The 26,184-nt window shown below is 38.1% G+C and overlaps 1 protein-coding gene across 5 annotated transcripts in view; it reads left to right on the top strand.

The window, feature by feature from the left end:
- INPP4B (inositol polyphosphate-4-phosphatase type II B) overlaps nucleotides 1-26,184 on the top strand; it is a 1,018,353-nt gene that overhangs the window by 727,595 nt on the left and 264,574 nt on the right. For all 5 annotated transcript variants that reach the window (XM_069105434.1, XM_069105431.1, XM_069105430.1 and 2 more), the window contains 2 exons: nucleotides 2,506-2,578; nucleotides 23,400-23,547. In XM_069105434.1, the coding sequence (XP_068961535.1) occupies nucleotides 2,506-2,578; nucleotides 23,400-23,547 (221 nt within the window). The remainder of the gene's footprint in view (nucleotides 1-2,505; nucleotides 2,579-23,399; nucleotides 23,548-26,184) is intronic.

The raw sequence follows: 26,184 nt of genomic DNA, 5'->3' as shown, positions 1-26,184 counted from the left end.
CCAGGGTGGGGCAAATCAAAGCCCATATTAATAACTTGTTGGCTAGGAGCATAGAAGCTACCCCTGACATGTTTTCCTTTGTAATTCTTTTGTAATTCCTCACTTATGATGTGTTATGTGCATGTACCCAGAGCTCTCCTAGGGCAAGCAGAATGAGGTGAGCAGGGGAGGACTCCTATTTTATTCTGTCTATATTTCCTTTTATACCTAATAGTTTTACTTACTAAGTGGTAGTTGTGTCATTTCTTTATTGCTGAAAGAGTGAACATGTTGTCAGAACCTTCCAAATTGGGCTCCCTTTAAATTCTACCCCCCTGGGCAAGTCCCCAGTTGCCTGGTGAGTGAATTGTAGTGGCTTCCTGTTACCTCCAGGATCAAATATAAAATCCTCTGCTTGGTGTATAAAGCCTTTTATAACTTGGCTTCTTCCCACCTTTTCATTCTTCTTAACACCTTACACCTCCACTGTTCCTAGCCCTGTACTCTGTGATCCCTTTACACTTCCCTTCTGCATCTCCTGACTCTAGGTATTTTCACTGGCTGGCCTTCATGCCTAGAATTTCCTCTCTTATGTCTGCCTCCTAGCTTCCTTGTCTTTCTTTAAATCTCAACTAAAATAAAACCTTTTGCAAGAAACCTTTCCCAGTACTTCTTAAAATAGTACAAGGACCAGGCATGTCAATTGATACAAAAATCCAATTATTATTTTGCCATAAATTTAAAATTTTCAACAAACTTCTTTCTTTGCCTTGTGTATTTTTTTTTAATATTTTTATGGGGCAGCTAGGTGGAACAGTGAGTAAAGCACTGACCCAGGACCTGAATTCAAATGTGGATGCTTGACACACTTACTAACTGTTTGACTTTGGGCAAGTCAATTAACCCCAATTGCCTTACAAAATGCAAAAGAAAATTTTTTAAGTTATTATTCAGTAGTTTCAGTCATGTACAACACTTCATAACTCCATTTGGGTTTGTTGAAGATACTGGAGTGGTTTGCCATTTCTTCCTTGAGCTCACTTTACAGATAAGAAAACTGAGACAAAAAGGGTTAAATGACTTGCTTGGAGTCATGCAACTAGTAAGTGTCTGAGGGTGAATTTGAATTCAGGAAGATGAGTCTTTTTGACTCCAAGGCAAGGGCTCTCTGTCCACTATGTTCCCTAACTGTCCCCTAAAAAATGCACTGCATCAGTTGACTACACTTGGTCTTTTGAGATATTCTTAAATTTTCCTCCCGTGTTATTTCCCTCTGAGATTATTACCAGTTCTCTATACAGCTTTTCTATATATAGTTGTTTACATGTTATCCCCTCTTTTAGACTGTGGGCTCCTTAAAGACAGGGACTGTCTTTTGCCTTTTTTTTGTATCCCCAATGTTTAGTACAATGCCTGGCACATGGTAGTTGATTCTTAATAAATTGATTGATTGATTCAAATGATTGATTCAAATAGGAAGCTGCCCATTTGGGAATTGAGGCTACAGGGAGTTTGCAAAGTCATTTCACTTGAAATTTTCCACTGAAGTAATTTTCTAGCTGGGACGTTTTCTCCCAATTAAGTCTGAATTTTTCTCTTTACGTTTGGTATATTTGTTTGTAAAGTGATCTTTCTTATTTTCTGACTGGAGGCAGAGAATAGCTCATCTGAGCACACAAATATTGGTGGCTGCCTGCCTGTGGAAATAACAAAGCTCTCTTCTCACTCTCTTGGGTCCAAGGAAGTTTTCCTTCATCCGGATGTAGCCAGCTTCCCATGTCTGGGGGTATTGTGCCTACAATGCATCAAAGAAAGGCTCAAACTCATAACTCATTTACAAGGAATAGAGGAAATGCCCCTCATTCCACAGTTCAGTTTCCTGCCCCCTTCTGTTCTCTACACCCCAGGTAAGATAAGGCAAGTGAATGTGGCCCATTCATCAATAATGACAGGAACACATCATTGCAGAGATGATATCATATTTTAATGGTGTCCTTTCTCTCTGAACGGGTAACTTAGATCGTTTTGTCAGCGACATGTCTATTGACTTTGCTCCTTTTGCCCTTGGTAATCATGTATTGCCACGTACTTTATTCTCTGTTTAAAGTTGCATTTGCTGTAAATCAAGGAGAACTGTCTACTGTTGGTCTGAAAACATCCCAACTCAAAGAAATCCCTTTGAAACCATTCAGCTTGTCACAAATTATTTTCTAGCCTGCCTTAACACATTTAGAGATGTGTGTCTCTCTCATGTTTGGGACCATAATCCACATTTTGCTATCTTTTGTAAACATTCTTTGGCTAGGAAGAGGATGTAGCTTGTGATTAAATAATGCAGCTCTGTTGCATGGAAGAAATGTAAATCAATAATTAAAACCAAATGAGCTGAACAAAATGGGTAGGGCTAGAAAGAAAAGTTATCAGGAAGATTTGAGCCAGAGCATCCCCAGACAACATAAACTGTCTTCTAGTCTCTCAGTATTTGTCTGCCTGTTTTCAAAGTACCAATTCTCTTTTCTTTTCCAGTGTGCATTGGCGTGTGAGTGCATTGCTCCAGAAGGTATCAAAGACAAGGACAGCTTACCTTTCTTAAATGCAGGTATGTGTCATAGTTTTGCAGACCTGGATTGGAGCCTTACCCTCCTTCCCTCCCATCCTGATATTACTTTGTAGGGGTCTTGAATATAATTTATATTTATTTATTTATTTGTGTGCATGTTATTTTCCACAGTAGAGTGCAACTCCTGTGAAGGCAGGGGCTCTTTTTTTTCTGGCTTTGTTTCCCCAGTGTCTGACACAGTCCTAATTGCATAGTATGTGCTTAATAAATAATTCAATTGAATTACAAGTAAGTTCCTAGCGTGTGTGAGAAGCTCTATAAGAAACCATTTACATTTGTGTTTTCAAAACATTTGAAAACTCTTTTCAAAAAAAAATTGCAGTCTTTTAAAAATTTACTTTAAATTTCATTCTAGTACCCTTCGAAGCAGAACAAATAGTTTCAGAGCAGTAAGTATGCCTTCCAGTGGCATGGAATATCACCCACTGGTGGTTTCTTGGAGGATTTTGTTGAGTTGTAGAATTTTCCAATCTTTTATTCTCATCATCAGATTTAGATGTCTAAGACCTTTACAGTCTCCCTCCTCTCCATCACCTCCCCTCCATCACCCATCTGTTCTCAAATTCATCTGGAACATCCAAGTTATAGAGAAAACCCACCCTCTCTTCTTGCTTCCTCACTTTGCCTATATTGCTTGACTGCTCAGAGGACTTCAGTAAGATGGGAGTCATTGGCTTTATGCTTTCTGTTGTTTTGGAGGAACACCATGTATTACCATATGCCCTGCCATTTGCTTCCTATGGTCCTCCGGGTCTTACTTACTGTTCTGCCTGGCCTCTAAGACCTGAATCCTTTGGCACTGCCTTCTAACTGAACACTGACTCTCATAGCTAAGGGATCCCTAGGCCTTCCATCCTCTCCACCACTGAACCTCTTAGACTTCCTTCTGCCCACAGCTGAACATCATGGTATGTGTTGTCTCTTTCAATTAGATTGTGACCCCCTTGAGAGCAAGAAATGGCTTGATCTTTCTTTCTGTTTATAGCCATAGCCCTTTAGCACAGTGATTGGAGCATAAGTTTTTAAAAATTATGTAATATTTTATTTTTTCCCCAATTACATGTTAAAATTTTTTTAAACATTTGGTTTTTTTTTATTAAAGTTTTGAGTTCCATATCCTATCCTTCCCTTCTGTCCCCCCTCCCTGAGAATGGTAAGCAATCTGATATAGATTATATAGAGACATAATAACTTAACAAATGTTTTTCATTCATTCATGATGATATTTTTTGCCCTTGAGATAACCAGTGATATATCCCATGAAAAGTGATTTCTTATTGCCTTTGGGGATTCATTCTTCCATTACTTCCATGAGCATTTCTCAAATACCTTTTGTTGTTGTTCACTCATATCTGATACTTTGTTGAACCCATTTGGGGTTTTCTTGGGCAAAGATACTGGAGTAGTTTGCTATTTCCTTTTCCAGCACATTTTTAAGATGAGGAAACTGAGAAAAACAGGGTTAAGTGACTTTCCCAGGGTCACACAGCTAGTAAGTGTCTGAGGCCAGTTTTGAACTCATGAAGATGAGTCTCCTGGGTTTCAAGTCCAGGACTCCACTATGCCACTTAGCTGCTCCTCAATATTTACTATAATAACAATAGCTAGCATTTTACATAATTTAAAGTTTGCAAAACACTTTAGATATATGTTACCTCAGTTGGTCTTCATAAAGCTTTGTGAAGAAGCTACTGTTATCTCTGTTTTATAGATTAAGAAGCAGAGCGTGAGAGACGTTTGATAACTTGACCTGGATAACCTAGCTAGTGTCTGAGGCAGGATTAGAACTTGGGTCTTCCTGACTCCAAAGCCCACCTCTATCAGTTATACTCCTTGCTGTAAGTCAGCTCCTCCATTTGCCTCTCCAAGAAGGAACTCTTATGTTAGACTGCCATATAACCATCACCTAAATCTGCTGTTCACTTTCATTTGTAGGGAGAATGTCAATATTGATGTATCTCGGTGTTTCCAGTATTATGTCAACTCCCTGGTTGTTGGACAAAGTTCTCATATTGGAGGACCTAGGGTTAAATCAGTATTTCTTGATAGTCTAAGAACTATGTTTCTTGGTACCCTTTACCCTATTTCTGTTTTGTCACTGTTGGATTGTTGAAGAAGGTGGCAGACTCATTTTTCTTTGCTTTATGAGAAGCTATAGCAAAGGTTAATAGACTGGTTTGAAGGTTCTCTATACTTGAGTAACTTTGTTCTAGTACGACAGCCATTGCCCACTTCTAGGACCACAGTCAAAGTCTAGGTTGGACATGCCAGAGCTTGTGCTGTAATCACTTCTATATTGCCCCGAGGCATTTATAAATAGAATTATTATTTTAAAATGATATTTATTTTTTTAGATCCATTAAAATCAAGAAAAATATTCTTTAAGCTAGGAGTTTTTAACTTTTTGTGTCAAAGTCTCTTGAAAGTCTGGTAAAACCTATGGATTTCTTCTCAGAGAAATATATTTAAATGCATAAAATTAAAAAAAAAAAGCACATGATGACAAAGGAAGAAATAAGGTTGTATTTTTCCCCATCTAATCTCATAGAACCCCAGAAACCTATTCATAAATTGTTGTCTATGGCTAGGGATCTATCTTGGCTTAAGAACCCTTCTATATTTATGAAAAGAAATATAATACATGAATGTAAAGGGAAAAAGGAAAAAAGATAAGAAAAAGTGAATTTATCCTGCAGTGCCTAAGCCATTTAGATAATATGTTTGGATTTCCTGAAACCTGTGCTAACTCTTCCACATTCCTATGATATATAATAATACACTGAAGCCGTAATCAATTCAAAAAGTACCTAACCCATACCTAGAAGAGAAGACTGAGGGAGAACATAGCTCTTCCCTCTGTTTGGCATTGACAGTCATTTTTGCATGTGTCTGAGAGAAGAAGCCCCACGAGACCAAAATGACATCACTATGTCAGGGTCAAGGTACAGTATGTCTGACTGTAGCTGATCAGGCCAATATGAGCTTTGAAGGCTCTACCACAGAGGACTTATATATATATGTATACAAGTTAAGACTCTTTTCTGATTTTGTTGATGGTGTCTAAAAGTAAGAAGATGACCTCTGTTCTCATCTGATTCTACTACTTACTAGTTACACATAATTGAGGAAATCATTCTGACTTTTTCCATTTTCAAATGAGAAATAATAGGAATCTGCCCTTGTAGTATTGTCATAAGAGTAAAATGAGTCAATGTTTTGTGAACCGCACATGAGGTGTCATTTTTCCAGCATTTACTTAATATAAAATGCAGTGTAAAACCTACAATAAAGCACTCCCTCTTTTTTTTTTAACCTCAAGGGAGCATAGAGGTGATCCAGGGTTCTCAAGTGATCTGGGCCATAAGTTATAACAGGTCTCACTATGCCTTAAGAGCTTTAGGTGCCAGTTCAATGACTAAACTGTATGTCTCTTGTCTGAGAACTAGCCTAGTTAAGTGGGTGGTTGGTTGGGGTCAAAAGGTATGAAGATTTTTTTGTCTACAACAATTCTCAAAGATGTTCTACTGTCAAGGTGAGACTGTGATTTGCTGTAGCAGAGGGAATGTCCACCCAGTAAAACCAATGATCCTTGAAGTATTGAAGAATAGGGCAAAAAGACCATTGAACTACAGACTATAGAATTTCATGGCATCCTTATTCAACCTTATCCATCCTCATGACTGATCACTCAGCCCATAAAGATAGGGAAAATTTTCATATAATAAAGTATACAAGTATAGAAGCTGGATTCAAGATTTCAGCATTATATTTTTTTAAAAATGTGTCTGCCTGTGATATAAATTTGCATTGTTTGTATACTGACTGCATATGATTTTGTCCCTTGTATAGCCTAGAGAATTTATCATGCACTCTCTGTGTGATTTCTTTTAAGTCAGCAGGCAAAGGGGACTATTGACATTCTTCCCCAGTCTGGATATTAATATATTATGTGAAACTTACCAGCCTCAAGAGAGTTATGAAGTACTCCTTGAGTGGGAAAGAATGCGATATCTCAGAGCTGCTCATCATGATTCTATTTATATCTCCAGAGATTTCATTTATACTCCAGGAAACTCACTTAACTTTTCTAACACAAGAATCTTAATTTCTTATTGCCATCCTCATTTTTCCATAGCCGGTTCCCATTCAGGTTGGTGAGCAGGAAAAGAGAAGGGGAGGAGCAAAATAGGGGGTCAGAAGAAGAGTAAAAATTGCAGGGACAAAAGAACAAAACCGGCTTAGCTTTTGTAAAAGATGATTATTCACAGTTGGCTTTTATTTTTTCAGAAAAATGCACACTACAATTTTAGAGAATACACAGCTGTTCACCTTTCTATTTGTTTAGTAAAGACTGTGGGCAACACGGAAACAATTTTGAATCCATAGCTTGCTAGTGAAAAATGATCACTGAGACTAGAGGAAAGTATTTACAGAGAATATTTTTTTTATCTAACATGGTTGGGAAAGGTTGTGTTATAGACTAGAATATACAACCCCATAGTTGTTTTGACCTGAATTTATTCTTCTGTGATGGTTCAGGGGTCACTTTAAGATATTTTATGGTCATTATGAATATCAATTATTATTATATAATTGTTAAGAGAATGTTCTGGTGAGTTGAGCATTTTAGTTAAATGGAATGCCAGATTTTAAAAAGAGTTTTCTTAATGTTATTTTGCTTTTGATACTTATAATAAAGTTGGATGTTTATAATGAATTAAAAACTATGACCTGAATGTTCAAAAAGAGTTATTATCATGTATCATATCAATTATGGAATTAATTTAGAAATACTTTTAATTACATTTGACCCTTGTGAATCTTTGGTTTATGGCTGTCATGTTAAAATACAATATAAATGTGACACCAGCATGACAGGGCTTTTTCTTTAAAGGTTATAATTAAAGGACTAGGCTCCCATCTTAGCACAACAGGACAAAGCTTTTTGTCTTACTGTAATAGTAACCTACCAAAGAGAAAGCAGAATAATTAACCTTCAAATAAAAATGTGATAGACTTAGCCCAAGAGAGTATACTATGTAATCTTTCATTGATAGGTCACCATTTTTAGATGTTGATAACTGCAATTGACAATGACAGATATTCATTAACCTTCTTACCTTACTCTCCCTTATCTTTAAGTAAAATGTAAGCAACAGCAGAATGGTGTAATGAGAATAGCATTGGGCCGAGAGTAAGGGGGCTTAGACCCATTTCCACCAGTAACTAGTTAGAGGGCTAGTACCAGTGGATAAGTCCCTTCAACATCCTGGGCTTCAGTTTCCTCATTTTATAACTTGAGGTAATGTGACCAGATGAGTTCTAACAGCTCTAAAAATATGTTAAATTTTGTCATATAGTTAAGCTCTTGTTATCTTTTTCTTCCCTCTTTCTATCTTCTGATTATTTTTCATGGATTTTTTTTTAGATTATGCATAGGGAAATTAATGTTACATTGAGTCAGATTATGTATTTCCTGTATGTTATCATTTGTTGGTTATTGGGTTTTCATTTTATTTTTTTGGTTATTGGGTCAGAGGCAGGGGATAAAGTAATATCTAGTGTGTGGTATTCAAATGAAGGTAGGTTAAATTAATTATATAATAATACAAATTATAATAATTAATTACTCAGAGAAGTCTAGAAATGAAATGAATTGCCTTGAGAGCTACTGTTTTCTCCATCACTAACTGTGCAAAAAGCTGTATGGATGATCAAGTTGTTGAGGATATTGTACAATTAATTCCTGGTCAGATCCAGTTGTCCAAGCTCCCTTCCAGCTCTGAGATTATGCAACTTTTGCTCACAGAGCCAACAATCCTTCATTTCTTTTTTTTTTTTTAAAGCAATTGGGGTTAAGTAACTTGCTCAAGGTTACACGGCCAGTTATTATTTCTGGGTGTGGTGCTGAGTATCTGAGCCCGGATTTGATCCAGGTCATCCTGACACTGGAGCCGGTGCTCTTACTCGCTGAGCCACCTGGTTAAGCAATTGGGGTTAAGTAACTTGCTCAAGGTTACATGGCCAGGTGTTTCTGGGTGGGTGCTAAGTGTCTGAGCCCGGGATTCGATCTCCAGGTGTTCTCAACACTGGAGCCGGTGCTCTTACTCGCTGTGCTACTTGGCCGCCCCGCAATCCTTCATTTCTACTCACAAAATGGAGGAATTGCTGTTACCTTTTAGGAGTCAACTGTTATGATGTGATGCCTTAAGAATGTTTGATTTATTTCAAAATATATTAAGTGCCTACTCACTGGTAGGCATGTTGTAGTTGAAAATGAATAAGACACAGACCCTGCCCTTAAGGGGCATCCTAATAGGGGAGTTATGGAATGTTCTCAAAAAGCATGATATAAAAGAAAATAATGGAGGCAAAAGATGGTTAGAGATCTGAGTTGAGAGATTACTTCCAGAAAGGACATCAGAAAATGCTTTATGGAAGTATGTAGATGCAGTGGACAACTATACTGGAATCATTTCTGTGTCAAAGGGTTGATAAATTTCAACTTAGCTCTGGGCTAAGTCTTATAACATGAAAATCACTGCTTTATTCGAGTTGTCGATTCCTCTCCCATAAACATGATGTCCCATAAACCTTATATTTTCTTTCTGGATCAGTGCCTTCTTCAATACAGGGAGCCCTTGGTGTGGAAACTACCTCACTTATGCTGATCAACAAGTTGTGGGTTCCAGTGAGTCTTAGCTAGAACTCCAAAGGATTAATGAAGTAATTGGCTTTGGTCACACAACCAGTAAGTGTCACAGGCAGAAGTGTTCCTGACTCCATGTCCACCGATCCACAGTGTCTCTTATAAGTGTTTCAAATTAGGGAGCAAATGAGATAAGTTGGAGCACTGACAATACTTTTTGAATGTAGCATTGATGCATGTGATTCTGCATGCATCCAGGCTTGGTCTGACTGGTTTCCATCTTATTGTGGAATCCTGAGGCATTCTACCTACCTAACACCAGATGCCCCATTGTTTTTCCTATTTGCTTTATAGCATTTTAACAATGTGTCCCAGTTCTACCTCTCTACTTGACTGGAACAGGGACAGGGCTGGGACTGTGGTTTCACTGGAATGGGGTGAGGAAACTCTTGACAATTGTAGGTCAGTTCTTTCTCTACAGCTTTATTAGAGACTTGCCTAGAGTTATATAGGGAATTCTTTAGTTAGCATCAGGGGCTGAGCTTGAACCCAAATTTCTTGGCTTTGAGGTTAGCAGCTTTTCTAAATCTTATTTACAGCAAGTTTTATTTACTATTAGCTCATGGGATTAAAAGCTGGAAAAGACCCTTATTTGCAGGTGAGTAAACTGCAGCTAAAGAGAAGAAAAGTGACTTTAATAAGGTTACCATTTAGTCTTCACTATATGTATTTTCTTTGCTATGAGATGGATTCCACCTGACTTTCATAATGGCAAGAGGACATACCCCCCCCCCCTTTACATTCCCTTACGTATGTATATTTTAGCTGGATCCCCTAAGAGATTTATCTTAGTTTTTCTTTATCAGAATTGAAATTTTGAAAGAATTTGGACAAAATAATGTACAATAAATAATGGTGGAGAAATAGAAGACAGCTGTAGAGTTGATTTCTTGTTTGCGACCTTCCTTCTTCAGCTGTAGTGACATTGTCCTATGACCTCTCACTATACCTTGCTTCTTTCAGAGTGGGGAAAGGAAGGAGATATTTTAACTTTCTTCTCCTGCAGCTGCTTTCTCAGTTTTCTTAGCTGTTGTTCCCCATTGTTTTGGATGCTGCCTGAACCCTAGTTATCTTGGCTCTCTGAACCTTGTGGAATTGTCTGCATGAGCCCAGCTGTTGCTGCTTGGTGATTTATGGTTGCCCTGAGTAGGACAAGGTTTCTCTGAAGCTGTGATCTTAGGCAGTCTTTGCATTTCTTAAGCACTTATTATGTGCTAAGCAAAAGGACTAGTTGTAGGGATTCAAAGAAAGGGAAGAACAATGCTCCCTGGCCTCTGGAAACACATGCATTCCATATCTTTTGTTGTGGTAGTTCTTCCCACTGCTGTTTAATATTCTGGAATGGAAGGGCAGAGGTAGTCTTTCCCCTTGCGCCCCCCCACACCCCCTTCCCCGATTTAGCACTTGCTCTGAGGCTTTTACCCCGACTTTAACTCATATTCTGAGTTAGGTTCCTCAAATTCATCCACCAATGTGTCATACTTGCTCAAAAGTCTCTGTTTGATTGGTTGGTTGGTTGAGACTTGTTCTCACCTCTGTGACCATCAAATCACTCAAAGTGGAGTGGGCTGATTTTATTGATTTATTCAATCAACCTCTCACATGTCAAAACTTTCCCCTCTCTCACCTTTTCCTTGGCATCTTTGAGGACATTTTCAATTGAAATAAGACAAATCTCTAAAGCCTTTTGATATCCAAGTACTACATGGCTTATGTCTTTTAGCTGCTAAAGCAAAGTTGCTTTGATTGAGTTTTAAAACCCAGTAGACTGTAAGCTTCTTGAGGACAGGAGCTGTCTTTTACCCCTTTTTGTATCCCTAGCACTTAGCAACGTGCCTGGCACTTAATAAATTTTTGTTGATTGATTAAAAACTATCCTAGGTGTTTCCCTAAAAATCCCCTCTGCATTGACTAGCCAGAGTCACCATTCTTGAAATCTGTTATTTCTTTTAGACCTCACCTAACGTACCTATAATTTTGTTTGTGCTTGGTAGCAAAATGAACAGCACAGAGCTGAGGTGAGGGCCTTGAAAACCTGATGATTTCCTGAGCAATATGTTCATATCCACCCATTAGATTAGAGAACTCACAGTCATAGCTCTAGAATCGAAATAGAACCTACTTATTCCAGGTCCCTTATTTTATATATCAGGACCCTGAGGCCTCAAAAGATTAAGCAACTTGTGGAAGGTCATGTAGGTAGTGTTTGAATCTATTTCCTTTATGTATGTAAGGTGACATGGATCCAGTTTGATACAGGTGGGCAAGCCAGCATCTTGACCAGGTAAAATGCATGTGATGTGGATTTGTGTTCTTTTTTAAGATACACATTCCCAGGGTCGTAGCTTGTAAACAACTCCACTGCACTTTCACATCATTATATTACCAAAAGTAATATAAACATTTGTGTTTCACCTTTAAACAGCATACTGAACATGCTCTACACTAACTCATCATGATATAACCAAAGTTAATGTAAGTTTATAAGCTTATTGTTGTCATGTTGCCTTTTTTGTGCGCTCCTCTATGAATCAAGTGAACACTGGTCAGTGAATGCGGAATGTGAATATCCATGCTGTGCTTGTCTTGACCTGCTGCCATCGAGAATTAGGGGGATTCTGTAGGGGTGGGTGCTCCTACTCCTCATCTCATCAGCCCCTGGGAGAATACAGAGAAAGGTAGATGCTCCACATCCCGTCCCATCGACCACAGTGAGAATAAAGTAATATGACCCGGTATCTGGGGCTCCACCGTCCTTCAGGCTGCCCCAGTCCAGTGACTCTGCAATGGAGCTGAGGTCCTGTGTTATACTCTGATTCCAGAACCAGTGTTCAAAATTTCTATTGTATGAGGTTGAGAATCCCAGAAGACTTGGAGGTCATTTAGTTCAACATATAAGGAAAAGTGATCAGAGAAGGGAATACAGGTAGCAAGTGGCCCCAAATCATACACAAACTATGATCTGAACAATAGAACTTACAATGGAACAAGTAATATTCCCATTCCTTCCATGCAGTCTTTCTTTGAACACATCACTGCCAAACATATATTGCTTTCATTTTGTACCCTACTTCCTTAAGATTTTTCTGTGTTCTTCAAACTATGATTCTAGTGAGGCCAGAGGCCAGGGAGGCAAAGGGTAGTAAGCTTAGTTGTAGAGAGGGATGGGATAGAAGAGTCCAAACCAGCATAGTAGGAATTTGGACCAGCTCCTGTGGCTATGCAGCTGTTGTGGCCATAGCTGGTCTTCTGCCCAGGTCTTAGCTCAGCCAGTCCTGTGTAAAACACCTGGTAGTTTGCCCTATCAAAGGGCTAGCTTGGGTAATGTCATCAGAAATCTTTTAATGAGCTCCAATTGCCTTCACATCACCTCTTTTGGTTCCTGACTCAGTGACTGAGTCCTTTTTATTTCAATATTATGTATTTTTAAACATCAGTTATTAAAGTTGTTTTAACTAAATATTTTAACTAAATATTACTGCCTTATGCATTTTTAAAGTACAAAATTAAAAGAACAGCAACAACAAAAACTCAAACAAAAAACCCTTTGAACCAGCCAAGCTTAGGCTTAGCTCACAATACCCAGCACTGAGCACAGTGCCTAGCAAATAGTAGTTGCTTAATACATACTTATTGGATAACTGAATAACTAATTATCCTAATCCTCCCAAGTTTTCATGGTGGAGAATACTGAGGTTGGTTCACCTTTTCCCCTTGGTTTTGTTTTTATATTCATTTGAAAGAGAATACAGTTTAAGTCCAAAAGTATTCATGCCAAACAGTCACAGCTTTTTCCATGATTGCTCAATGTTTCTTCTTTTCCTTTTATTTTTGACAGAAATTGTGTTATTACGTTTTCTTATTTCCCCCCTTAGCCCTTCTGCTCTCCCTTTCCAGATAGCTGTTATATTTAACAAATCCTTTTTAAAAATTCATTTTCATAACATTCTTTATAATTTGTTTCTCTGACTATTGATTGTTTACTAGGCATTGCATTTCCAACTCAAAGACCTGCATTTGAATCCTGGTCTGTTACTCAAAACCTATTATTTATCTATTATTATTATTATTATTATTTATCTATTCATCAAGTATTTACCAAATATATACTATGTCCCAGGCATTGTACTAGGCACTGGAGATAAAACGATAAAAACAAACATGTCTCTCGTCCTTGAAGAATTTAGATTGGACTGTAATTTAGGGACTTTGCTAAGCAACTAGACAAGTAGCATAGAACACATTAAGTTACCCCCTCTACATCTCCATTAGGATGTTTTTATCTATTCTTTCCCAGCCACTTTTACTCAGAGGATTATACTAAGTGTCTACTCCATTCCTTTGGTGTAGCATCTTTTTTGGGGGGAATGGAGGATGTCATTTTATATATTGTCTTTGCAAATTATCATTGTATTTTTTTGCACTTAGGCTCAGTAACATTATAATATTACATTCTACTAATGTACCACACCATTCCCATATTGTTGGGTATTTAAGCTGATTCCATTTATTATTGGCTTCCCCCCATTATATGTAATGGACAGCATTCATTTTAATTTTTTTGTGGTGCCTTCCAGATACTTAATATTAAATTCAGTCAAACCATTGGTAAGGAAGGTCTTTTTGTATACAGAAAAAAGAAGGAAGCATATAGGAGGCAGAGAGGAGCGAAGAAGTTAGTGTGGTATTTCTTCCTCCGAGTTTCTTGCACAGCCACAAAATCTTTTGGACTTTGGAAATAAAGGACATTTGCTATTGTCTCCTTCCTGTGGTAATGTCAGAATAGTAGTTATCCATTCAGTCTCAGAGTAGCAGCTTTGGGAAACATATAACCATTTTGGAGGATCAAAGTGAAGGAACAGGAAAGAGCAAAATTTAGTCCCGTTGGTCAGATCTGGACTGCAGGCTCACAGAAAGTCTGCCATTTACCTTTTAGCCTTAAGTTCATCTTAGATGTCATAACACTAGGGAATTCTCTCAAAATCTTTGCCTTTCCATTGTCACTCTCGCCTAACTAAGTGACCATTGGGGGCAGTTTAAACTTTCACCACTGGTTTCTCACAGGAGAGAGTTAGAAACTGAATTTAAAAAAAAAATCAGTTTAGCCAAAGGAGCTAACCCTATAGTGCTTTTGTTGGTTTTGAGAATTCTGATCAGGATTATGTAGTACAGCTGAGCTGAGACTGTTCAATGGTCAGCAAGACTTGTTCTACATGAAGAGAATCTTGGCACCAGCAAATCAACTGTTTGGAATGCTTTAGTCACTTGTAGAACGGATTCATTCATTCCCTCTTGGATTGTTGCTCAAATGGTCATTTGGTCAGTCAATCAACATTTCTCAAGCTTCCACTAAGTTCCAGTCATGACGCTAAGGGCTGTGGATACAAAAAGAAGTAAAAGACAGCCTCTGCCCAAAGTACGGACTCACTGCCAGAATGCAAATGATCCCTTGCAGTTGCTGGCGAGAAGCATTTCAGTATGTCAGCAGCACCCTTCACCAGGCGGCCCATTGTTAGAAGCTTTAACACGTGCTCTCCACTTCTTTAGTGGTTCTGTCCACACCAGCTGGTCTTCTTGTAGAGTGGTAAGAAAACGCAGATAGCATGCTGGGACTGGAGGCTGGAGATTCTGAGTTCTAATTCCACATCTGGAATCTCTAGGTATATATATCTATATGTCTGTGTGTGTGTGTGTGTGTGTGTGTGTGTGTGTGTGTACACACACACACACATCTGGGCAAGTTTTGTATGCCTTGCATAGTTCCTTAGGATTCATCTAGGTAATGTACAGGTTGCAATCCACACTGGGAAAAATCACAGAGATCCTACACATATTCTTGCATTCTCTATACAAATGAGGTGGTGGGAGTGGCTACTTGAATGAAGACTAGATCCGATTTTTTTTTTAAGCAATTGGGGTTAAGTAACTTGCTCAAAGTTACATGACCAGTTATTTTTTGTGTGGGTGCCAAGTATCTGAGGCTGGAACCGATCCCAGGTCTCCTGACGCCGGGCCCAGCACTCTTACTGCGCCACCTGGCCTCCCCTGGATCAGATTTTTTAAAAAGATCTTGATGGGCTGTAGTGGTGGTGTTAAACTCCAACAGATAAGGGACTAGTAACCTCTATATGACTATCACTGTGGGCCTCATGTTGACTTAGCTTTAAAGTGTAGCATTTAATTCATGTTTTATTGTATTTCTATTTGTTTTATTAAATATCTCAATAATATTTTAATCTGGTTTGGGCTACACTTGAGAGTATTGGCTGCATGTTTGACATCTCTGGGCTAAAACATTGAACCTAATTGAATAAGCTGAAGTTTAATAGGCATAAATATTGAGTCTTGCACTTGGGTTCATAAGATCAATTTCACAAATAGAATGAGACTGACTCATTTTTGCAGTTTATCTGAATAACGTATTTGGGCTTTAGTGGCTAAAATGTGAGTTAACAATATTATATGGCAGTCAATCTTAAGACAGAATTAAGACAGTTGCTTCCAGGAATAAAAGATCATTCTGCTGTACCCTTTTTGAATCAGATGACCTCTGGGATAGTATATCCAATTTTGGTGGCCACATTTTATCAAAGGCATTGGAAATTTGGAACACATCTAGAGGAGGCTAGCCATAATGGTAGAGGGTCTTAAGTTCATATCGGAGAAGGACAGATTGAAGAAAATGAGGGAGTTTAGCCTGGGAAGATTCAGTACTTACTATCCTATGGAAGAGGGATCAGACTTGCTCTGTTTTGCCTCCCAGGACAAAATTAGTAATGGCATAGGGAAGTTTAAGAGAAACAGAACTAGGTTTTATATAAGGAAAGACTTTTCTAACAAGTTTAGCTATCCAAAAGTATATTAGGCTGCCTCAGATGGTGACATGTTCTACTTTTATTGTATGGCTTCAGACAAAACCCCGGTGACTATTATCTGAGTTGCTATAGATGGGATTCTTTTGTTCAAGTATTAGTTAGAATAAATAGTCATTGAAGTCTCTTCTAAATCTGAAGTGCTAGGATTCTATTGCTACTGATGCAGAAATGCATAATGGGATTAGGTTGATTTTATTTTCCTCCTCCCCTTCTTTCTTCTTTCTATTCTTTTTCCTCCTCATTGACCTCTTCACACTTGCTATATGCTTTGTACTCAAAAGGTGCTCAGTAAATATTGTTGACTGATTATTGGTTCTTTACTGTGAGGAATATTTTTGAATTTCATTAACTGAGGGGAGAAATCCCAACCCCAATGAATGATGATTCAGGAAATTTCTTAAGCATAATGTCTTTCACTATAAAAAGGGAATAGGTTATTTAAGTATGTATTGAGGGGGGCAAGGGGGTGATTGAATTGTCTAATTATTTGATTTTTTTCAGCCAAATGTTTACTTTCTAAACAGTAGAGCTCCCACAGTGTATGTAGATGATGTGCCCTGGGTGGTCAAATGAGGTTTTGGGAACTCATTAATCAAACTGCCCTTGATTTTCTGTTTAAGCTAATTCAACAAAGGATTATATTTAGAACATACTACATTGCCAGGGAATGAAAAAGTCAAATAAGTCAGAGGGTTTTTATTGGGATGATGGGGAAGAAAAACAGACAGTATACTTCATGACAGCATCCAGACACGCAAAAAAAAAAATACTGTGAAATGATTAAATAGTGTTTTTCAAAAAGATCACAAAGACCCAGAGTTTTTCATCCCATGGATTTGAAATAGAATTGGGATTTTTGAAAAATATAAGGCAATAGGGAAGATAAATAATAGAGATAATAGGACTGCTAAATAATAAATTTCTTTCACTGCCACCCAATGAGCATTTTCTAAGCGACTACTATGTACAGTGTCTTATGTTATGTAATAGACCTATAAAGACCAAAAAAAAAAAAAAAAGAAGTTCCTATCCTTAAAGACCTTACATTTGACTGGGCTAAAATATTTATATAAGTAAATAAATATAAAGCATATACAAAGTAATTTCTAGAGGAAGAGTATATATTTGGGCATGAAACTGAGTTAAAACTAATCATTACTATAATATTCTGTCTTTAAAATACTAGCACTATAAAATTAATGGAAACATTGAAATGAATGAAGCCTTTAGTGTCTAGTTGAACAGTAAAATAAGCCTAATAATTCCTATGAAAGCAAGAGAGAAAACTGTTACATAATCTCCTTAGTAAAAAAACGGTATTATTTTAAAATAGGCACTCAATCATGGTATACCTTGGTTTTTTTTTTTTTTTGAGTTAGATCAACACTTGAATGCTTTAATAAATCAACTAATTTATTCCCAGTTTCTAGAATTATTTTTGAGTTACAGATGTCTTCTAGGGGCTCCTTTTTCTTTCTCATCACTGAAAACAGGACTATTGTTTTAAAGAAGTTGTGTTCTTTTTTTTTTTTAAAGCAATCGGGGTTAAGTAACTTGCTCAAGGTTACACAGCCAGTTATTTCTAGGTGTGGTGCTGAGTATCTGAGCCCGGATTTGATCCAGGTCATCCTGACACTGGAGCCGGTGCTCTTACTCGCTGAGCCACCTGGCCGCCCCCGGAAGTTGTGTTATTTAGTCTTATTGGATTGGTGTGTATTTACTATGAAAGTATAGCTGTTTTGAGATGTTAAGATGAATTGCACATTATATATTCTCCTTATTAAGGGACTTGTACAATCATCATATCTTCAAATATTATTCTCAACAGAGCTGCCAAAATAATATTCAGGCAATTCTACTTCACACTCATCCAGATTAGCAAAGTTGATAAAGAAGGAAAATAACAAATGTTGAAGGGACTGGAGGAAACATGCATGTTAATACAGTTAGTCAATTAACCAATATTTATTTTTTTTAATGCTTTATTAACTTCTGATTTACATCATTTGTTTCTGCCAGATTTTGAGTTACAAATTTTCTCCCCATTTTTCCCCTACCCACTGCCCCAAAATAGCAGTCTCACAAGATATCCCCTCTTCCAATCTGTGCTCTCCCATATTTTCTCCCATACCCCTTTCGACTTTTCCAGTGGATCTCTATGCCTATATATCTTATTTCCCAATTACATGTAAGATGGTATTAATAATAGTATATATATATATTATATATATATATATAAATACACATACACACATATATATTTGAATGTTTGATTTTAAAACTTTGAATTCCAGATTCATTCCCTTCCTTCCTTGTCACCCACCCTTACTGGGAAGATAAGCAGTTCAGTATAGGTTGTACATGTGTGGCTAATGCAAAACAATATCATAGTAGATATATTGTAAAAGACTGACTATATTTCCCTCCCTCCTATCCTACCTCCCACTTGTTCTATTCTCTACTTTGATCCCATCCCTTTTCAAAAGTGGGTGCTTCCAACTTCCCTCCCCCCGAGCCTGCCCTCCCTTCCATCATCCCCCCTCTCATCCCCTTCCCCCCCTATTCTCCTGGAGGGTGAGATACCTTATTTTGCGTGTATTTCACTCCCTCCTCAAGCCAGATTCAATGGAAATAAGGTTGACCCATTCCCTTTTGCCTTCCTATTCTTCCCCTCCATTGTAACCATTTTCCCTTGCCTCTTCTGTATGAGATAGTTTACCCCAATCTATCTCTTCCCATCTCCTCTCTTTATATTCCTCTCACCTCTTAATTTCACCTTTTAAGTATCATCCCTTCCTGTTAAGTTGGTCCTGTGCCCTCTATCTATGTATACCTGTAAACATATATACACATTCACATTTGTATTCATATGCCCATATACCCTCATATATAGAAATATGTGTGTGTATGTGTGTGTATTTCTAAGCCCTTCAACTACTGAGAAAAGTTTCATAAGTTACAATTATTGTTTTTCCATGTAGGAATGTTAATAGTTCAACTTTGATAAGTTCCTTATGATTTCTTTTTCCTGTTTACCTTCTCATGCTTCTCTTGCTTCTTGTATCTGAATGTCAAATTTTCTATTCAACTCTGGTTTTTTCAGCAAGAATGCTTGAAAGTCTTTTCTTCCACTGAATGACCATATTTTCCCCTGAAACATGATACTCAGTTTTGCTGGGTAGGGTGACTCTTGGTTTTAATCCCAGCTCCTTTGACTTCCGGAATATCATATTCTAAGCCCTTCGATCCCTCAGTGTAGAAGCTTCCAGATCCTGGGTTATCCTGATTGTGTTTCCACAATATTCAAACTGTTTCTTCCTGGCTGCTTGTAATATTCTCTCCTTAATCTGGGAATTCCGGAACCTGCCTATAATATTCCTAGGAGTTTTCTTTTGGGGATCTTTTTCAGCAGGTGATCAGTGGATTCTTTCAACCCCTATTTTGCCCTCTGGTACTAAAACATCAGGGAAGTTTTCTTTGAGAAATTCCTGGAGGATGATTTCTAGGTTCTTACTTTGGTCATGGCTTTCAGGTAGTCCAATAATTTTAAATTATCTCCCCTGTATCTATTTTCCAGGTCAGTGGTTTTTCCCATGAGATATTTCACATTGCCTTCTATTCTTTCATTTGTTTGGATCTGTTTAACAGCATCTTGATTTCTCATAAAGTCATTAACTTCCATTTGCCCCAATCTAATTCTGAAGCAATGATTCTCCTCATTGAGCTTTTGAGATTCTTTTTCCATCTGGCAAATTTGGCATTTTAAGGCATTCTTCTCCTCATTGCCTTTTTGAGCCTCCTTTGTCATTTGAGTCAGTCTGTTTTATAAGGTATTATTTTCCTCAGTCAGGCTGTTGACTCTCATTTCATAATTTTCTTTCATTGTTCTCATTTCTCTTCCCAATTTTTCCTCCATTTCTCTTATCTGCTTCTTAAGGTCCTCTATGGCCTATAACCAGCTTATATTTCCCTTTCAAGCTTTTTATGCAGGAGTTCTGACTTCACTGTTTTCCTCCTGTTCCATGCTTTGCTCCTTTTTGTCCCCAAAATAGGAGTGTAATGTTGGGATCTTCTGTCTGCTTTGTTTCCTTTGCCTGCTCATTGCCACTCAGTTACTTGACTTTTGGGCTTTTTGCCACAGTAGGAGTCTGCCACCAGACAAGAGAGCTTTCACCCCAAATGCTGGGGCTTTCTCAACTGCTGGAGGTATTAGATGGGTGCCCTCTCTGAGGTCTCCACACGCTCTGGCAAGCTGGACTCACACCCCAGGACTTTCACCCTAGACTGCAATCCAGAGCCAAGCAGGTTAAAGCAAGAGCCATTATCCCTCAGACTGGTGCTTGGTCCCACTACACTCTGCAGGCCAGGAGCTGAAGCTGCCACATGGCGCTGGGCCAGCATCTCAGCGGCTTCTTGCCCCGGGGAGCAAAAGCCATGCACTCCCACTTACTGGTCCCACAGTCCAGATTGCACTGGCCTCTCACTTTGTCCTTCACATCTATGTGTTGATAAATCTGGAAACTGCCAAGGCTGCAGCTGATCTGGAGTCCCCTCTGGTTGGTGGCTGCTCAGGCCCTCCCTAGGGGTGGGCTCATCTCCCAGAGAGCTGGGCTGCATTTCTGCTGGCCTTCTGGGCTGTCCTCAGCAGGAGGTTAGCTTCTCTGTGTCATTTTGTGGGTTCTGCAACTCCAAAGTTTGTTTAGAGTCCCCTTTTTACGTGGATTGGGGAAGGTGGAAGCCGGAACCCTGGGAAGTTCGTGCTTCTATTCCGCCATCTTGGCTCCTCCCCCGTAACCAACATTTATTCATCACCTCTTATGTGCCAGTCACTGGGCTAAGCATTGGGGGATATGAAGAGAGGCAAAAGACAGCCAGAAGAAAACAGCAAAAGATAGTGAGCTCCTCAAGGAACTCCCCATGTGAGGGGGAGGCAACATGAAAGAACGATACACAGAGAAACTATATACAGGATGAAGAGAAAACGATCCGCAGAAGGGTGTACTAGACTTAGAAGGATTAGGAAAGGCTTCCTGTAGAAGGCGGGATTTTAACTTGAACTTTAAGCCAGTGAAGCAAGAGAAGAGGAAAGAGAGCATTGAGTGCATGAGGCTTTGGTGGAGCTATGAATTGGTACGGCTATTCCAGAAGGCAATTTCTAAATAAACTTAGCATAGTCTTTAACTCAGTTATCCTATTATTAAGATTATACCCCAGAGAGACTAAATTAAGAGATAAGATTCTATATGCACACAAATATTTATAGCAGCTCTTTTTATGGTGGCAAAGAGCTGGAAACTAAAGAGGTCCCCATCAATTGGGGAATGACTGAAAAAAATTACGTGGCATGTGAATGTAATGGAATACTGTTGGTCAGTAAGAAATGACAAAGGGATGGTTCATGAAAGCAGACTTATATGTATTGATGCAGATTAAAATGAACAGTGTTGTATAAATGAGCAACTTTAAATGAATTAAGAACTCTGATTAATAAAAAGATTTATGATGAAGAGACTAAATATGCCTATGGCTAATATGGGAAGATATTTTGCTTGACTCTTCATATTTGCTGTTAAGGTTTTTTTTTTTTCTCTTTTTTTTTTCTTTTTCCTGGGGAAGTTGAAAAAAGAAAAAAAATACTTATTAGTTGAAAAAAAGTTTAATTTTTTTAAATTTTCTGAAAATAAGCCTGATTATCTCATGCTCAAGAATCTTCAGTGACTCCCTATTCCTTCAAAATAAATTACTAACTCCTTTAGCTTTTAGAATCCTTGATAATCTGACTCCAGTTTACCTTTCCATTCTCACTCATTCACTCTATAGTTTCATCAATCTGACTTACTTTTCTCTAAACTCAACATGCCCTTTACCCTTCATGATTACACATTGGCTTTCTTACATATTTGGGAATTTCTATGTCTTTATCTTCTCATTTTAGAATCCATAACTTCCTTCCACCTCTAGTGCAAAGCCTTTTTTGATCTTTCTTCTTTGTGTTTCCTCCTTCCTCAAATTTTCATGTATGCATGTATCTGCTTACATGACTCATTCCCTCAGTGGATTACAAGCTCTTAATATCTAGGAACTTCTCTTTTTTGTTGTTTTACTAGATTTCTAGCTCCTAGGACATTGACTTAAGTATGGAATTGATACTTAATAAATATTTCTTGGATTATATGAAAACAATATATTGACCATCCCCTTCTTTTAATGGCAGCATGGTTCCCCAAGCTAGCAAAATCAGATGTATGATAGTATACACTTTGCTCCTAAGAAACCCTTGAGATGATATAGTGGAAGTGATCACTGATTAACATCACATCAGTGGAAGCTGTAAAAAGCTTGAAAAGAGCATAAATAAAAATAGCATGAAATTTAAAATACATTGCCTTAGCAGAATAGATTGAGAATCAGTAAATACAGTTAAAATGTCTCTTAGAACACTGCAGTTTTGATAAATATTTTTGCTGGGTACGTTAGGACCAGGAGGTATCACCATGTTTTCCACTATCATTTGAGAGGTTTAACATGTGCCACAGCTTTTTTTTTTTTCTATTTTTAGTTAGCTTATTTGAAAAATTGTAAGCAAATGAATCCAGAAGCATAATGTTATGGATGTAGCTGCAAAAAGTGGCTGGTGGAGGGGGAAAGGTTCATGAATGGTTGCCAATGCCAATCCATAGCTAATTAACTTTTATAACTGGACATCCAGACAGAGTGTGGCAGAGGCCAAAGTCAAGTCTCTCTTTTGAAATGATGACTATCAGTCACCATTGAGACATGAAAGTTGTATGAAATCAAAACTTGGTTGTTAACATTCAAATGTGTTGTACTCTATCAAAAAGTGAATAGTAATGAAAAATGTGGATTTTAATGTACATGAACAAAATGAATAAATGAATGAAAAACCATTTATTAGAAACTTAGCATATTCCAAGCATTATGTTAAGTTCTGGGAGTACCAATAGAAAAGTGATACTGCCTCTACTCTCGGAGCTCCTGTTTTAATGGGGGAGACAGCACAGTGGGGTCTTCGGCTACAAGTCATGTGGAGAGGCCCCATAGTCTTTGGGGTGAGCTGGCAAAGCAGATGTTAATGGGCCATGATAATTGTAATTTTCACTGGCAAAAGCATGTCTTCTAATGTTGAATCATTTGACAGTGCTGGAAAACAAGGTTTAAATAAGCAACTCTATTTCTTTGTCTTCCTCCTTTACAGTATTAAAAAATCCAGTGTATAAGTTATATAGATTCCCCACATCTGATAACAAATGGATGAGGATTCGAGAGCAAATGTATGAGACCACACTATCTTTTCATATTCCCAAGGAATTGATCTCCCTTCACATAAAGGAGGACATGAGAAGGTAGGACTCGTTCGTGATGTTTTTAAAGAGAAAATGAAAATATTATCATCTTGCTTACATAGACTAGGCTTAACATTGCTTTGACCCAGGCCAGGTCATATATATATATATATATATATATATGTATATGTATATGTATATATGTGTGTGTGTGTATATATGTATATATGTGTGTGTATATATATGTATGTATGTATGTATGTATGTATATATATATATGAACCTGCTCTTTGCTCACACACATACCGGTATACCTGGGGGAAAGACAGTCATTTATTACACACTTCCATTGGCGTATCTGCTAATAGCTTTGCTACTCTGAAAAGATTTTGATGTCGATGTTGTTTGGAGGGTGAAGATGGTGGGAGGGTGGGGAACGGTATTCACAAATGTTGGGACATTTGGATGAAAAATAAGTTGTGCTAATGGATAGTAATAGATAAAATAAGTTATGTTAATGGGTTATTGTTATTGTTGTGAAACAAAATTAAAATTGTTGCTATAATGAGGGAGAGTAATTAGTGATCTAATTGATTGATAAGAATGCTTGCTGAGCCATGACTAATTAACAAGATGGGTTGGTACAGCTTAGCCTCCAGTGACTTTCAGAATCCTGAATGGTGGCGGATACACAATACAGAGCTCGACATCTCTGAGCACTAACAATCAGTAAATAGTGTATATATTTTAAGTGCTTGTCATTTTAGCATTTCAGTGTTACAAAAAAGGATTTGAATTGTGTTAAATTTGTCTTCCTTCTTCATGTTCATATGTGCACGTGTGGTTCTAAGATATTCTGTTTTTCCCTCTTGGGATCTGAGAGTGCCAGAGGAGGCCACACTGATAAACCAGGAATGTGTCATGAGGAGCCACCAGTCTAACATCAGTGTGGGGGAGGATGGCAGGAGAGACGAAGCAGTGAGATTGAGGAAGTTCACATGCTTGTTTCAATTGTATAGACTGAATCTAGGGGTCTGGAAGATATACACAGGCTGGTATATCTGTGAAGGACCCAGAAAGCTAAGAGAGAATCTAACTAGATTGGTCAGTAGAGATTATGGAAACTGAGGGTGAGGAGCCTGGAGTTTAGGCAATAAAGAAGATGCTCCAAGCTCAGAAATATTGGGCAGCAAAAAACAAGAACCCAGGCTTAGAAGGACTGTGTAACACTTCAGTACCTAGAACAGAGTCTTGCAGGACAGTCAGGACAAATTTGATTCTGAGCCAGCATCTTCTGAATTAGAGTTTCCTTATGGTCCTATGCCCAGGTCCAAAGTGTCAAGAGAGGATAACTTCACAGGTAGCAGAACAAATAGGGACAGGTAGTGGGGTACCCCTGATAGAAACAGAAGAATTTAGAGATGGTGGGCTTTTAAGAATACTTGTTCTACTCTGCTGAGCCTTGAATGAGAGTTACCATAAAGATCCCAATGTCGATTTACACATGAATATGTTACCTCTTTAATCTTTAACAAAAATTTACAATGTGACACAGTATGATAAACTTTCATATTTCAAGTACATGCTCATGTGGTGGTCAGAAGAAGTGATACAAGGATTTCAAGGTTTCTCTTGAGAACTTTGGAGTTGATTGTATGACAGGAGACACTAGCACAGGACCACCCAGCATAGCAAGCCCACATCAGAGAAGGTGCCGTGCTCTGTGAGCAAAGCAGAATTGAAGTAGCTTAAAAGAAATGCAAGATGTACACATTTAGAGAATCCATCCCAAATAGTCACATGGCCTATTTGTGCCCGACCTGTGGTAGAACATTCCGAGCTCATATTGGTCTGACCAGACACAGTCAGACACATTGAAACTTGACTCTAGTATGGTGATGTCATTTTGGTCCTCTTTGAGAATGAAGGACAACAACCAGCATGCCAGGATCACAGGACCATGTACTTATAATAGAGAGATCCTAGAGACACTTCTAATCCTACTCCATATTTTTACAGATGAGAAAACTGAGACCCAAAGAGGTAAAGAGATTTGCTCAAGGTCACCTGGGTAGAAAGTAGTGATATGTGGGTAATAATTGTAAAATATTATCATGTACCTCCTTTGGATTTCTGAGAAAGAAACTTCAGTACTTCCCATCCAGCTGCTGTAAAGTTATTTGAAGACATGGCAAAACTGGAAACAGTATGAATTCCTGATATTGGGCTGGGTAATAAAAAAAAATCACACTGAGAGAAGAGAAGCATCATTACTTTCAGCTGCAAGGGTAGTATCATTTATGTGCTATAGTTCTATTTCAAAGGTAATTCACAGCTTTCTTCTTCCAGTCTCAATTCTACCAAACTGGATCACATCATTCAGAGAAAGCATCCAGAAAGGAACTGAAGAAAACCATTAAGAGATAGAACCCATCTGTTCGCTTACATGGTGCCTTCTAGACTTCTGTGCCATCCACAACATGCATACCCCTTTTTCCAATGGTCAGTGCTAACCCTTAATGGCATGGATTATATACTTTTTCTAAGACAGCCAAAGCCAACAGTTCCAATATTCCTGCCCCTTGCAGACCCTGTGCTTTGGGTTAAATTATGTTCTTGTTGATTTCCATACAAATGTTCTATCTGCCACTTATGTTCCTTTGTACAAGCTGGCCATTGAGTATGACTAAAATATGT

The sequence above is a fragment of the Petaurus breviceps genome, unplaced genomic scaffold, assembly GCF_028583685.1.
Source record: "Petaurus breviceps papuanus isolate PSGF00001 unplaced genomic scaffold, PetGlider_PUasm1.0 76, whole genome shotgun sequence".
In the NCBI taxonomy this organism is placed as follows: domain Eukaryota; kingdom Metazoa; phylum Chordata; class Mammalia; order Diprotodontia; family Petauridae; genus Petaurus; species Petaurus breviceps.
Note: the sequence above shows the minus strand (reverse complement) of the source record. Positions and strands in the feature narration are given on the sequence as shown.